The sequence below is a fragment of the Montipora capricornis genome, chromosome 8 (assembly GCF_036669925.1).
Source record: "Montipora capricornis isolate CH-2021 chromosome 8, ASM3666992v2, whole genome shotgun sequence".
NCBI classification, from domain to species: domain Eukaryota; kingdom Metazoa; phylum Cnidaria; class Anthozoa; order Scleractinia; family Acroporidae; genus Montipora; species Montipora capricornis.
In genome coordinates this window covers 8,451,940-8,466,939 of record NC_090890.1, presented here as the reverse complement: position 1 = coordinate 8,466,939, position 15,000 = coordinate 8,451,940, and the positions used below count along the sequence as shown (strand labels likewise).

General features: G+C 41.3%; 1 protein-coding gene across 1 annotated transcript in view; it reads left to right on the top strand.

The window, feature by feature from the left end:
* LOC138060071 (placenta-specific gene 8 protein-like) overlaps nucleotides 1-13,457 on the top strand; it is a 16,052-nt gene extending 2,595 nt beyond the window's left edge. The window contains exons 2-4 of the mRNA XM_068905770.1: nucleotides 3,824-4,054; nucleotides 12,768-12,907; nucleotides 12,984-13,457. Coding sequence (XP_068761871.1) covers nucleotides 3,847-4,054; nucleotides 12,768-12,907; nucleotides 12,984-13,079 — 444 coding nt within the window. The 5' untranslated portion in view covers nucleotides 3,824-3,846 and the 3' untranslated portion in view covers nucleotides 13,080-13,457. The remainder of the gene's footprint in view (nucleotides 1-3,823; nucleotides 4,055-12,767; nucleotides 12,908-12,983) is intronic.
* Nucleotides 13,458-15,000: the final 1,543 nt, after the last annotated feature.

The window sequence follows — 15,000 nt, the reverse complement described above, 5'->3', positions numbered from 1 at the left end:
GCCAGAAAGCGTTGTCCTCGCAAAGTGTTCAATTCAAAATGGCACTGAACTCTGGACGCCTGGTGACAAGTATAATAAGTTCTGGAGGGAGGGGAATCCCAAATTGCTAAAAACAAAACTCACTGAGCAATCTGGGACTCTCCTCCCTCCAGGGGGACATATATTCCCCTCGTCACCAGGCGTCCCGAGTTCAGTGCCATTTTGAATTGGACACTTTGCGAGGACAACGCTTTCTGGCCGCCATTTTAGCAGGTTAACTTACAAGTTTTACGGAGTCTGGTGGCTTCGCGTTGCTACCTGGAGATGCTTCAGTGGATTCATGGTTTAGCGAAATTCATGTTCCACGAATCTGGCGTGTTCATTTAGCGACTGGATTAGATTTTCACGAAAAAAATCGTGCTTGTTTGGGGCGATCGGAGTCCCTACGCTGGCTTCCGTCTCCTACCTTGTCACTATACTATGAAGGAAGGTGAACGGGGACCATTTTTCCCGAAACTTCGTGTATGTATTAAAGACAACAACAGCTCACTACATGGTAAGTTTCATCGATTTTTATTTCCATTTTCTAGCAAATTTCCAGACCTAAACTTCGCCTCATATGTTCTCTATATTTACCTATGTGGCACACACAGTGAGCCTGGGTTACCTGTGATAAGGGTTGAAACGTGTAACGCGCAATCTCGTACCCAGAGTCCTCGGGCTTCTTGGTCAGCGGGTGAGTGCCCGGAGAGACTCTGGGATAATCGACTTGAACTATATTTTTGATTGGCCGCTTGCGTAACAATGGCAGTCCGACAGGAAGTCGGTAAGTAATTCGGAAGCCCCAGAATTTGGAGGGAGATTCCAAAATCTAAAACTAGTTTCAGTGCTGTTTGTTTTTTTCTACCTCAGAAATATGTAAATCACAAAAATAAAAAACCACGAGGTTTGAATTATGTCTTATACCGTACGGGAATTTTCCCACGCTGCTAAAAAGTGATTACTGCTTCTGTTGCAAAAGTACCATGGGAAAACATTATATCAGTCTCTTTGAGGAGAAATCCGTGGAATAAGGTCTTGTCGAAGCCATTCAGAATTACGGAAACTTCAAATTGTAGTAGAGGAGGGCATTTGTGTTTCCACAAAAATTTGTCGATCGTGTTGCTTGCACGATGGCATTTTGAACGATGGAATGTACGCTGAAACACTAAAAATACACTTACCGAAAGCGTCAGAGGATTCATCTTCAAACTAAACTTGCTCTTACAGGAAACCAATGATCAACTCAAGCATACGTAATAAGACCGGAACCGACGTTTTCTGGGAAAATGGAGTCGATTATCCCAGAGTCTCTCCGGGCGCTCACCCGCTGACCAAGAAGCCCGAGGACTCTGGGTACGAGATTGTGTAGCGCGCGTTCACAGCTTCCGAATATTCAGTGCGAACTGATTGGTTGATTGTTTCAGTGCAAAGTACCATATTTGGAAACCCCTCGCACTTGTTGTTCCAAATATGGTACTTAGCGGGCGGAGGGGGGGGGGGGGTACTTTAGGAATTTCTGGGTGGGTATGTGCCGCTGGGACCCTGGAACCCTTAGGCTATATCAGAGCTAGTTTCAGCTAAATTTTGCTACCCTATACTAGAGTAAACTCCCCAAATCACTCCTATCTTAGAGTACCTGTTTTCCAGAAACTGAGGTCACTAGCACAGTCTAAAGCAAAGCCATAACAAAACTTTATACCACAATCACTTCTTTCTTAAAAAAGGATTTATTTATACTTGTCCAGCAATGCCAAGCACGTACGTACGCATTATCAAGACAATAAATTGTTTAATTTTAACCAGCATTAATACCACCGATTTCCGTCTGAATCCCGATTTTTGACAGTTAATATTATCCAGTAGCGTTTTATGAATTGATAGTCATCTATCAACGCTGTTGAGGCTGAGTCGTGAAAATTTAAACTTGCCGGTTTCCTTTTTTTTATATTTTTGAGTAGCAATTCCTGGTTTCCTTAGTCTAGATAAAATCTTCAACCCACTGGTCAGTTTCGTGAAAAATAATACCCTATTCTAGACCCAAACGCTCTGATATACACTATGCTAGAGTAAACTGCTTGAAAACCTTACCCTTCACACCGGCACATACCTGTATAGCCCATATATGGCAGTACCCCCCTCCCCCCCCCCCCCCCAGGGGTACACGTTTCAACCCTTATGATGGGTTTCTGGTTCAACTCGACACGTTGATTAAAGCCGGTTACACACGAACAATTTTTCCTTGACAAGTGTCATGGACAATGTTCATTGCTCATGTGTATGAACGACCAATTTTCTCTGACGAGTTTTGCCTTATTTGCTGGTGTGAACGAATTAATTAACAAGTTTTCTTTGACAAATTTTCACTGTAGCCAGCAATACAATTACACAGCGGACGACAAAAAACAAATCACGGGGCGCCATTACACCAACCTCGTTCCCAGGGTCTACTCCGCTTTCAAGATGGCGGGGCGGAGAACTTCTCCGCCCCGCCATCTTGAAAGCGGAGTAGACCCTGGGAACGAGGTTGCCATTACAGTGAGTCATCACAAGAACAAGATTGCTGTGCGCCCGCAATTCTCAATTTTCTTGACCAGTTTTCCTTGTCGACCCGTACAGACGAGCAACTTCTGCAATGTGTCAATTTTTTCCTTGACAAGTGCACTTGTTTAAAAGTTAGCATGCTAGCTTTTTGAACAAGGAAAAAAAATGACAAATTCTTCTTTACACCGCACCAGCAAATAAAATTTGCCAAGTCAGAACTTGTCAATGAAAACTTGCTCGTGTGTAACCGGCTTAAGTCCCACCTGAGTTGTCTAGACAAAATTCCCACGATTGAATAATTAAATAATGGAGTGCACCTCACAAGACAAATTACTTCCACTTCCTTGATTTAATATTTACCTAATAAAAGTTCATTCTTTAATTAAAAAAGCAACATTTTGAGGTCAGTATAACATGCACATTTCAATGGCATGATCTGTACTTACCAATTTTCTAATGTCGTCCTTTGTTTAACTGATACAGGAAATTTGTCCGCATTCCAATATCCTAGTTAGGATTTCAATTTCCTTAGTTCAAAGATATGACTATAGCTAGTTGCTGCGAGCAGCTCGATATTTTTGACGTGCTTCCTGGTGCTGAGCCCGTGATTTATATTATTCTATCATTCATATGTGTTGTATGCTTCGTTGGTAAACGATGCCAATATCGCAACCATAAAACGATCATCACCTAGTGTATCTAATAGATAGTAATGCTGCAGAACATTCTGTTTCTACTGATTCAAGTACACTTTTTTTAGAAATAAGAATCTTGTTTTTCCGGCCTAGGCTGAATTCATATTATTTTTCTGCCAATTTTAGGCTGAATATATTATTGTATTATTCTTAAATGACATTTCTGGTTTAGGATGTATTGGGGTATCAATTACAAGTGTTTGGTGTCTAGATCTGTATCGCGTTACATTGTGAACGTGCTCCATCGCTTTTCGTTACAGTCAGCGAGGTCAAGATTTCACGTCAGACGACACTTGCCCGTTTCAAAAAATGTATGTTTTATGTAATAATTTTCATTGTGTCGTCCGGTGATAAAATCAGTTGGTTAGGATTTTAATCAACTGACAAACTAATTTTCTTTGAATGATATATTTTGATTATTTATTTTATTTGTTTGTTATTTATTTTATTTGTCATGGGTCTGTTCTGACTAATTATTATCAAATAATTTCCGCCCCTTCCGCACAAGCAATTATATTTGCTACATAAAGAACACAAAGCAAGGCTTTGATTTTCTTTACATTTAGTGGTGACGTATACCTCTCAGTGAATGGCTTCCACACCATACATAGCCCTTCCACAGGCACCTGGGAACCTCCCACCTCAGGCAGGCTACCCACCGCCAGTTGCAACTCAGCCAGGCTTCTCAAGCACCCATACAACCGTTGTGGTGAACCAACCAGCTCCGTTGATTTTGCAGCAAGGACAGCGAGATTGGAGCTCCGGATTATGTGCCTGTTGTGAAGATTGTTACTCTTGTAAGTATTAGGTGCTTGCAAGAGTTCGTAGTTTGGAAGGTCCATAGAGCAGTTTTCAATTGAGTGTCGAAAGTAATTAGCGAATTGCTTTGGTTTTGCATTACTTCACTCAGTGATTGGAAAGTTTCCGCGCCATCTTTACCAAGCGTGCCTCGCGCGTGCACATTTTCCCGCGCTTTGTGTCTGGTCTACGTGTAATTACTTCGAGTTTTGATTGGTTTACTGGATTGTCTCCGTCCTTTTTGATTGGCCAAAATAATTACTTTGGTTTTGGTTTTATGACACTATTATTATTATTATTATCATTATTATTATTATTATTATTATTATTATTATTATTAAAGCTATTGTTTTTGCCCACTAAATATGCAAATTTGGGACGTTTTCGTTGCTGTAGCGGTAGTAGGGAGCTTAAGCAAAGACGGCAGCGACGGCAACCAGAATGTCATCTCAAAATACAAATCACGTTATTGTAATCACTTCGTGACCATTTCAACCTTTTTAATATGACAAGGGTGTGGTAGTTTTTTAAAAATGATACTGGTCGCAACGGCGCTTAAATTAGTTGAGAGAATGAAAATATCTTCCCAAGTACTGACGTTCGTCATAAAACCTCAAATTTGGCCATTTCACGTTGTAGTTTTGCTGACGACGGCAAAGAAATGGACAAAAGTGAAATACACACGTGCAGGGCGGGCAAGCTATTGTTTTTGCCCACTAAATATGCAACTTTGGGATGTTTTCGTTGCTGTCGCCGTTGTCGTTGCTTAAGCTTCCTAGTCGCGGTCGCGGCGGCGGCGGTGGTGCACACCCCTCGCACTTGAATTCTCTTTCTCCGTGGTGAACTAATGATGACAGCCAGCAGCCAGACCTCATTGACTTCCTGTATTGCAACGTTAAACAATAAAAATGCAAGTCACGGAACATAGCCTAGCGCAAAAGCGGCTACCGCATATTATTATTATTATTATTATTATTATTATTATTATTATTATTATTATTATTATTATTATTTGCAGTGTACACTTATGGATGCTCTAATATTAAAAGTTCATAGGGCGCAAAGCGTAGCCTGTGTCCTCTTACGGAACGTACGTCTCTATAAAAAGAGGCGTTTTAAAATGATAAAATGCATAAAAATAAAAAATAAAAAAATTAGATAAGATAAGATAAGATAACTGAAAAAAAAAGATATACAATCCTTAAAATTCTCTAATACTCTCTAATTCCTAAAATTCCTAAAATTATTTGACGGTGGCCTTGAAGGCCCGCGCTATGTTAAGCGAACTTGAGATAATAGCTTTCTGCATCCTTCTCAGGACCTCCTTTCCTCTAGCGCCCAAAAGTTTCTTTATTGTTTTCTCTAAATCTTTAGACCAACCACCTAGCACATCAATCACTATGTTGGGCTGTTCCACGGCATAGCCAGGATACTGCTTCCTTAACTCCCAGCGCAGTGGAGCATACTTTTCCGTCTTTTCCCTCTCTTTCTTTCTACGGTTGTCTAACCAGGGGCAACTCATTTCAACTGCCCAGACCCGTTTCCCCCTGTGATCCACAAACCTGGCGTCCACTCTGTTGGCCTTGACGTAGCTTTGTTCGGCATACACTGGTACAACCCAGTAAGCTTGAGCTTCCGGAGATTCGTAGACCGGTTTGGGTGCCACTAGCAAGTACCATGGTGGTACTGAGTCCACTAGCTGTAGGTCTTTACACACCTCAAAGAATAACACCTTAAGAGCAGCGTTGTGTCGCTCCAAGTACTTAGACTGTGCTAAAGCAGGACATCCCGCTGGAACATGCGCAAGAGTTTCTGTAGCGCCTCCGCACAACCTACACGTGATCTCTCCTTGTGAAGTTCCTGTTTGGATCTTTGTGTACACTCCAGTAGAGGTAAGCTGTTCGTAAAGCTCCAGTACCCCGGTAATCGTGTGGGTGGGTGTTGAGGGCCATTCCCGTAGCCAAGCAAAACACTCATCCATACTCAGATCGTCGTCCTGCCACCGTGCACACAGAAAGCGACCATGCCACTGCTCGCTCTCAATCTCTTCCTGTACTTCCTGTAACTTCTCCGTCACAGTCCTTCTCAAATAACCCTTAACTTTCTTCCCTTGAATTTCTATATCCGGTGCATGACGGGTTTGGATAGTTCAAAGTCAAACCCGTGTCCAGCTCCTCCGCTTACTTGCATGCCTCCTTAACCAACCAAGTGAATCCCTTCTCACTCGCCCTCTCTTCAAACTTCTGAACTAACCTCATGGTAGGATCTATATTCTCTTTCAGCTTAATTGCAGATTTGATTTTTGTTAGCTTGTATTCTTGCTCAATTGAGCGTAGGCCACGCCCACCCTTGTCCCTGGGTAGATACAACATAGCCGTCAAACCGGATGCTTCCCTCCGTTCTCACAGATTATCTTCCTCGCCCCTCTGTCGATCACTCTAATCTCTGTAATAGGCCAGTGCTGAGTCCACATCAAATAGGAGAGAACTGGAAGAGCAAACTGGTTACTTGCAGTCACACGGTTGGAGTCAGACAAAGAGCTACTCCAAATTAATGACAACGTTTGCAGGTAAGCCTTTGCCGCACGTTCCAATGTCATCTTCTTATCCTGCATCACAGTCTCTCTCACCCCTAGAAACTTGTAACTGGAACTCGCGTCCAGGCTTTCCACGACCCCTTCCTGACCTAACCTCACACCTGCTTTATCGTGCACTTGAGCCCCTTTCCTCACATGAATCACATTGCATTTCGTAGGATTCCATGTTAGTCCAATGTCCTCCATGGCGGCACTGGTAGATTTTAAAACTCTGTTGAGCTTAGCTTCAGAGGCCGCAAACACTTTCAGATCATCAATTTACATTAGATAGGATACCTTAGCGCTTACAGGCTTTGACAACTTATATCCCTCAGTAGCTTCCAGTGACCTGGCTATTGGATTTATTATTATTATTATTATTATTATTATTATTATTATTATTATTATTACTATTATTATTATTATTATTACTATTATTATTATTATTATTATTATTATTATCATCATTATCATTATTATTAACATATTTGCGAACTCTTTTAAGGGCAGCAACCTTAGCATGAAATTTATTGCAGGCCGATTTTACATGCTCTTTGAAAGATAAAGCGCTGTCGATAGTTAAGCCCAATAACTTTAACCCGTTAATCGTAAAGGTGGTCTAGTGCGATTAGCAAAGAGCTCGGAATAGGGCGGATTTTGCCAAGAGATGACATTTTGATTTTAGGCTCATTTACATTTAAATAGTTACATTCAAACCATGACTGGAGTACATCAAAGTTGTTCTGTGTAGTAAACTCACGGACATTTGGATCAAATCGGGGTTTCCGAGATTAGGTATAAGTGGCTCCAGAAAGCCTTCTCGAAGCCCGCTTTCACTTCAATAGGAGAGACCTGTTGGGGAAAAGCAAACTTCAAGCCCCGACATAGAACCAATTTCAGGGGAAAGGAGAGCTCGTAAGACGATTTGTACTCACCGGTCCACATCCGTTTCTTTGTGGAGTAACTGTCCGCCCTACGGGCTCCAGATTAGCGCAATTGTACGGTTTACCAAAAACCCGCAAGGGATGCACTCTATACTATCAGCAACGCAAGCATACAACTACGCCTTGGCAAAATGGCTGGACACTAAGGGTGCATTCTTTTGGATGTATCCTGGCTAATTCTCATTCTGGATTAGGAATAACAAAATACACGGAATATCAATTTGCAAAAGAACACATATTCTGAAACGGAATGGTGTTAGCAAAGGTGACCTGGGAACTATCGTATCTACGCATGCGCCAATTGCGTTGGTATGACGAGTGAAAAAGGTTTCCCGAAGTTTGGAACACGAAGTGTTGAAATATGTCCATAAGTACCTTTTTTTGGTTATCTTGATTTTTCGGTTTGCTTCATTTGCATATGCTAGTCGTCTTGATGTCGTATCATTTCCCGCCAAAACGTTCCCAAAAGAACGCATATTATGCCTATTCTGAGTGAACCATATTCCAGTCATTCAGTTCATTCTGCTATCGGGAGCAGAATGAATGGGATAGTATTCCGTTCATTCCAAAAACGGAATAGATCCCAAAAGAACACGAATACCGTCTATTCCATGTATTTCTATTCCGGAATAGTACCAAAAGAACGCGCCCTAAACTTAAGTCTGTCTCTGAATCGGTACATAGTAACTGACATATTTGAATTTAACAATGAAATTCGTAACTTGGGGATCGTATACGTAAACGGTGACATTTTGGTATCATACTACTTGTCTTCCTTGTTTACAAATGTACCCTTAGACGAAATGATAGAGATACTCGCGAACAAAGCTTTCAACAACAAAGCTTTCAACAACAATTTCAACAACAATTCAACAACAACTCAGCTCAAAGTTACTCTTCAGACGCCTGCTCTGCAATGTCACCAAGAACACAGTTTTCAGTTTTAATGGCAAGCTATATAAACAAATCGATGGATGCGGCATGGGCAACCCACTATCTCCAGTCCTTGCAAACATTTTCATGGCTAAATTAGAAGCTGACGTAGTCCGACCTTTCAACCCGCCATTTTATGATCGGTATGTTGATGATTGTTTCTCTAAGAAGAAAAAGAACGAGCCTGATGCTCTATTCGAGCGACTAAATCACTACCACCCTAACATTGTTTTCACTGTCGAGGAAAACCCCGACCATTTTCTCGATACTGCCTTTAGTTATACCAACAAGTTCAATTGCAGCGTCTTCAAGAAGCCGGGGAAACTACCAACACATTGGAAATCTGAGGTCCCTACCAAGTGGAAAAGGAATTGCATCACTAGCGCACTCTACAGAGCCCAAGGCATCTCTACCGATTTTGACAAGGACTTAAAAACTCTAGAAACTTCTTTCATCAATGCAGGTTACCCGAAACGTTTTATTTCGCATACAATCAACAACTTTCTAAACCACTCGCCCCAAGATGACAACATCATTCCGAATTTTCTCTTCGAAGAACGAAAGAAAGTTTTCATTAAGCTCCCTTTTTGCAGTAAAAACGAAAAACTCAGTAAGACGTTTATTGAAAAACTCAACAAGTTCACTAATTTCAATTTTATTTTTATAATCCTGTGGCAAACAAGGCAAATCAAAACCCTCTTTAACAACAAAGACAAAAACACTCACAGATCCAAAGTTGTTTACAAAGGTGATTGTTCTTGTGGCGTTGATTACATTGGCGAGACTGTACGAAACTTAGCAGTACGAATTGCGGAGCATTCAAATCCTGCGCACACTTCTGAACCTGCAAAACACCTGCGGGAAAACCCATCACATGCTTTCACTTGGCGTGTTCTCTCCTCGGCACAGACTTTTCACAAGCGTAGGATCGTCGAGGGGCTAATGATCCAACAATTCCGCCCCAGTTTGAACAAACAAGTCATTTCTTATGTCTCCAAACTTTTCCCTTTGGGAATTACATGAGATATAAATGTACGCGCGGACGGTCACCCATTTTAACCCTGATGATGGCAAACAGCCGAAAACGTTTGGTTTGAACATTTTAATTTTTTAACTTTTAGCCTTGTATATAGAATATATTTTACTAAGCGAACATTATGGACAACAATTGGTTTAATACAACACACTACTTGAACCTCACCAGAACTGATCTTGTCGAGCTTCTCAATGTAGCCACCAAAGGACAGCTGTTCCAGTTCAATGGAGCCCTGTACCAACAGACTCATGGCGATGCTATGGGATCCCCTCTTGGCCCGCTATTGGCTAATGTTTTCATATCCATCATCAAAGAAAACCTTGAGCGAGGGTAAACCCCCTCAAATAGAAACTCTTGCACTATCAGATTCATGTTGACAATCGGTACAAACAGGGTTTATTGAGAACTATGCTTGATCGAGCACATCGTTTATCTTCCTCTTAGTCATACTTCTCAGACGAGTGTGACCGTTCGAAGACATGCAGTATTCTCACGTTTGAAGAACGCAAAACACCCCGTTAACTCTACCATCAAAAATTTCGTTCAGTCCAAGGTATCAGACCAGCCGCAGAGTCACGTGACACGGTTCGTGTAGTCCTACCATTCAAAGACCAAGCCTCAGCAGATACGGTGAAGAAACAGCTACAAGTACAGGAACTGAGCCTAAGAGGACACCATCATCCAGCCCGTGTTTGGGAGCCGAAAAATCGAACAAGATCTGAATGTAAAGCCAACAATTGTAAATCAGCAGTGTGTAGTTCCTAGTTTTCAATGTGATCTGTGTGATGTGGGTTATGTAGGGTTTACATTTCGTGTGCAAGGACGTAAACAACAGTCCTCCTCCATAGCCAAACACTACAAGTGTGAGACCATGCGTGAGCGCAAACGGTTCGGACGTGTATTTTGAGACGGAGCGCTCCCTTCCTAAATGTGCCCGGAATTCTGAGAAATGAAGGTAGAATCTTACACGATAATATAATCAACCTAATGTAAATGACGGGATCATCAGTAAGAATTCACTGCTTAGAAGATCTAGATAATTTGTAACTCTGGTACAAGGGAAGGGCATCGAAAGAAATCCAGCATGCAAGAGGTTGTTTCCAATATAACGTTGCTTTCTGTTTCTGCCATAAGTACTTTTTGTCCCCGATCTTGTTTCCTGTTTATTTATGTATAAGCTTTTGTAGTTACCGTCCTAATCATCGGCCAGTTAATTAACAGATTCTCTGCTGGTAATCTTTTCCCTGATTGTACAATTACGGTATAAGTAAACACAGTATCTTGTCACTTAACGTTCGGGGTTTGAGAAATCGTGTCAAAAGAAACAGTATATTTAGTTTTTTAAAGGATAAAAATTGTCAATTCTATTTCTTACAAGAAATTTATTCAGTACCTGATGACATGAATACGTGGAGTAATGAATGGGGAGGTGACATTTTCTTTTCGCATGGATCAACACACAGCCGTGGTGTTTGTATCTTAATTAACCCTTCATGCAGCTATACTGTTGAAAGTCTCAATAGGGACCAAAAGGGAAGAATCATTTCAATTAACCTGAGCTCCGGCCCCGCAAATATTTCATTGTGCAACATATATGCCCCCAACGATCTACAACAGCAGTTAGTCTTTTTGCGCCATCTGTATGGTATTGCAGAAAATGCGCTCTGTCCTTACTGCAGACAAAATGATTCAATAATTCATACTTTTTGTAACTGCCACTGGACCAAGTGTTTTTTTTCAGCAGAAATTAAATGGTTTAATGTTGAAAATGCCACCTCCTTTGCGCCATCCTCAAGTGAATTAATCTTTGGTCTGAATAATGAAAGAAAAAATCAAAGCTCATTGGCAATTGTCAAAAAGCTCGACTCTACTCTTCTGTTTGCTAAATATTACTTGTACATAAATAAGTTAGCTCCTAAAGATTTATCTTTGGATGAATTTAAGGCTAAAGTCAGTGGGAGATACGATTTCGAAAAACCCCCTTCTTCAATTAGTTAGTAAGTATTCCATCCTACCGGAATAATCTGTTAATTAGCAGGTCTAATGTTACTGTGTGAATTATTACAACTGCTGTATTATTTTTATTTTTTCTCGTCTTTACGTAACTTTCGATCCAATCTGTAATATCGTTATATACCTTCTTTTAGTTTTATATTTTGCAACTGTAATATGTGTTTTGTCAATAAAGGTTAAAAAAAACAACAAGTGTGTCCACGGGACGGTCCCTCGCGACCTGCTGAAGCGTTTCAGTGTACTTAAGAAATGTAGAAACACATTTGACTGTTTAGTGCGCGAAATGCTTTTTATGCATACTAAATTGACCGCTCCCCATAGGGGCTTTTCAGGGCCAATGAAGCACAATTAACGAAACGAGGGAAGAGTTGGCTAAAGTATTTTACAAGTGCAGCTGTGAAGTTGAGCCAGGGACTACCAGGAACAAATTCAGCGAGTGATCAGAGCGGGATATTCGCATCTTAAGGCGAGGAGCTCCCTAACCGTAATGGGCCACACTACCTCCTGCTCATTTTTTATAAGAAACTTAAAACCAAATCTTAACATGCAATCAGACTCCATTCGTGCGAAAGTATGTGTAATTTTCGCACTGCGTTATGGCAATTGTCGCGCCCACATCGTCTTAAATTGAGTAATTTGCATGACCTGTTTCATAGTTTTCCTTGACAATGGAGTCATGATCACCTCGAAACGTCGGATTATATCGTTCGTTTTTGTTGTTGTATGTTTTCATTGATATTCAATTTCCGCTCGAATAGACTTTATTCGTATTCTCAGGATTGCACTGAAACGAGGATACAATGAAGGCTCGTGCGGAGGAAATAATTTGCTTCTGAAAAGATTCGCCCGCATCAGCCCTTATTCCATGTTCGTTTCAATGCAACCGTGAGAATACGAATATGGCTGGCCTATTGCGCGTGATCAAAAAATACGAGATTGGGCCAAAGAAGGAAACGCCCCTTGCTTCTCGGGTGCAGCTTTTTGGTTGTAAGATCTAAGCCATCCAAATGTTGTAAGATTCTGGTTTAAGCCATCCAAAGATTTACAGTTTATTGCCACCGTTTTTAGGCTTTTTGAATCTCTTTGTTTGCAGGCTGTATGGGGACTTTCTGTTCATGGTGTTTGCTGTGTTGGCAAGCCAACGGTTTTCAGGTTTTCACCTTAGTGGCACCGTTTTTCGGCTGTTTTAGTGATCTGTTTGTTCCTTATAGGCCTTATGGGTACCTTCTGTTCATGGTGTTTGCTGTGTCAAGTCTCTGAGAGAATGGGTGAAGGTTGCATGTTTGCTACTTGCTGCCAAGGTGCATTGTTAGGACTGCGAGTGAAACTTAGAACGCAGCAGAACATTCAGGTAAAACTACTTCGCGTTTCACCGAGAGGTAATGAACTTTATTAATAAAGTTTTCACGTTCGCTCTTCTTTTTTAGGGCACCCTGTACAAAGATTATTGCGAGGTGCTGTGCTGCCCCCATTGTGTTTTGTGTCAGCTGTCACGTGAGCTGGACCGTTGCGGAACCAACTGAACTCTTGGGGAGGCTGAAACCTTTTGAGCCTTAATACACCTTTTTACCGATACGGCGGCCATTTTGATTTCTGTTGTTTGGAATAGCTATTATGGGATGCCCAGGGGGCAAATACACATTAACTTGCCCCCTGTGCATCCCATAATGTCTTTCGAAACAATAGAAATCAAAATGGTCGCCGTATTGGTAAAAAGGTCTATTGGCGTTTGTTTTTTTGGTCACTTCGTCTTAACAGATTAGTGAGAAGAGTTGCGTCTAGTCCCAGTGTGCAAGACCTAGTTAGCAATGTTAGAAATCAGGTGTACTTGTAGACATACAGGCATGAAGATGTAACGCCTTTTACGTGTTCGCAACAAAAATAAACGTAGTTCGATGAGACCCGGTGATCCTTTGTCTACGTTTTAACATCTTCTTGATGTTTCAGTATATTCGAGTTTTCCTTTCTAACCTCCCCAAAGAAGCGACCAGAAAGGAGTTAGTCCAGTCATGGGGTCGAATCTCGTTCTAGCCCAGACGCACTCTACTGAGAAGGCTTGGTACCATAGACCCATGCGGATGATTTGCCATTCAACCGTCGATGCAACGAAACTTCTGCGGTGATTTGTGCGATGAAAAAACTCTTAACAGTATTGTGTGCTAATTATGTTTTAAAAGGTTATTTCTCTTTCTTTTTTCCCCTGGAAGTCCTGGAAATATATTTGAAGAGTTTCTCCTTGTTTTGCCGTTTTAAAGCTTGAATTAATGCGAACAAAAGCAAAGCGTTAAGCGACCCCCAAATTTTGTAGTGCGTTCATGTTTGAGCGGCTTAACTAATTGTCATTATCTTTCTAACTTTCATGACCGTTCCGCAGTTAGAAAATATCAAAGTTCGTGTTCTAAAAGCGCTAGTTGCAATGCAAGAACCTGCGACCAAGCACGCTTTGCGGGCCTATTGTCGTTCGAGCGGCCACTCCTTCAATCACTCATAAGCCTTATGGGAAGTTTACGTGCAGTTCACAACCCACGAAAAGCGCCGATTTGTGGAACGATAAGCTGATATCTTTCATTACTGCGGAGCGAGCGCAGCGCAAGCGGCAACATATTCTGGATTCGTCAGAAAGTAGGACGAATTCTCGAATTCACCACTTTTTTCCAGAATGCATCGTAATTAGCCAGAATGCTCTCGCCATTCACAAGCTATTACCAGAATGCATTGCATTTGAGCAGAACGCTATCAGACACTCTGGAGATTGCTTAAAGTTCGAGGTCCCGTAAATACATATTCGATGAAACAACACATCATGATGTAAAAGTGAAAACTCACAACAATTCCAAATCTTCAAGCAGTTGTAAAAAGGTTCAGACACTGAATAGAACCTCGTCTTCCTAAAGCCCCTCTTCCAGTTCATAAGAAAAGTCACAATGCCCCTCTCTCTCCCCTCCCCCTTTTTTTAATGTTGATACCATTTAGTTTGAATGCCAAGTGGAGATGGAAGCAACTTTGCTTGGGGGGAAGGGGGGTTGGGGATGCGCTGACTTCAATGACGCGCATTGTACGGTTATTAACAGTCTCAACTCTTTTTGCAGTTTCTTGTAGATTAAGTCCTCGCATGTAAATCTTATTGCGCAAAGTTCTGCCACCAAATGTTTCAGTGTTCAGGAACATAATAGTCAACTTCTATTCTTTCTTACACAATTTTCACAATTCTGTAATCGCCAAACCGCGTTTGAGCTTCCATCCATTAACCTTGCGAACATCGCAGGGAAAAATGATTTCGTCTCCCGTGAATTCAGTCTTACAGTTTTAGTTCACAGTTTGACTACCACAAGGAAAAATGTATTTCTTTTAGGTGTCTAATTAGGTTGCTTGGTATTAATTCCCATTGGGATAATGGGATATATTGGGATATATACCACTCCTTGTGAATGTCACACCACTTGA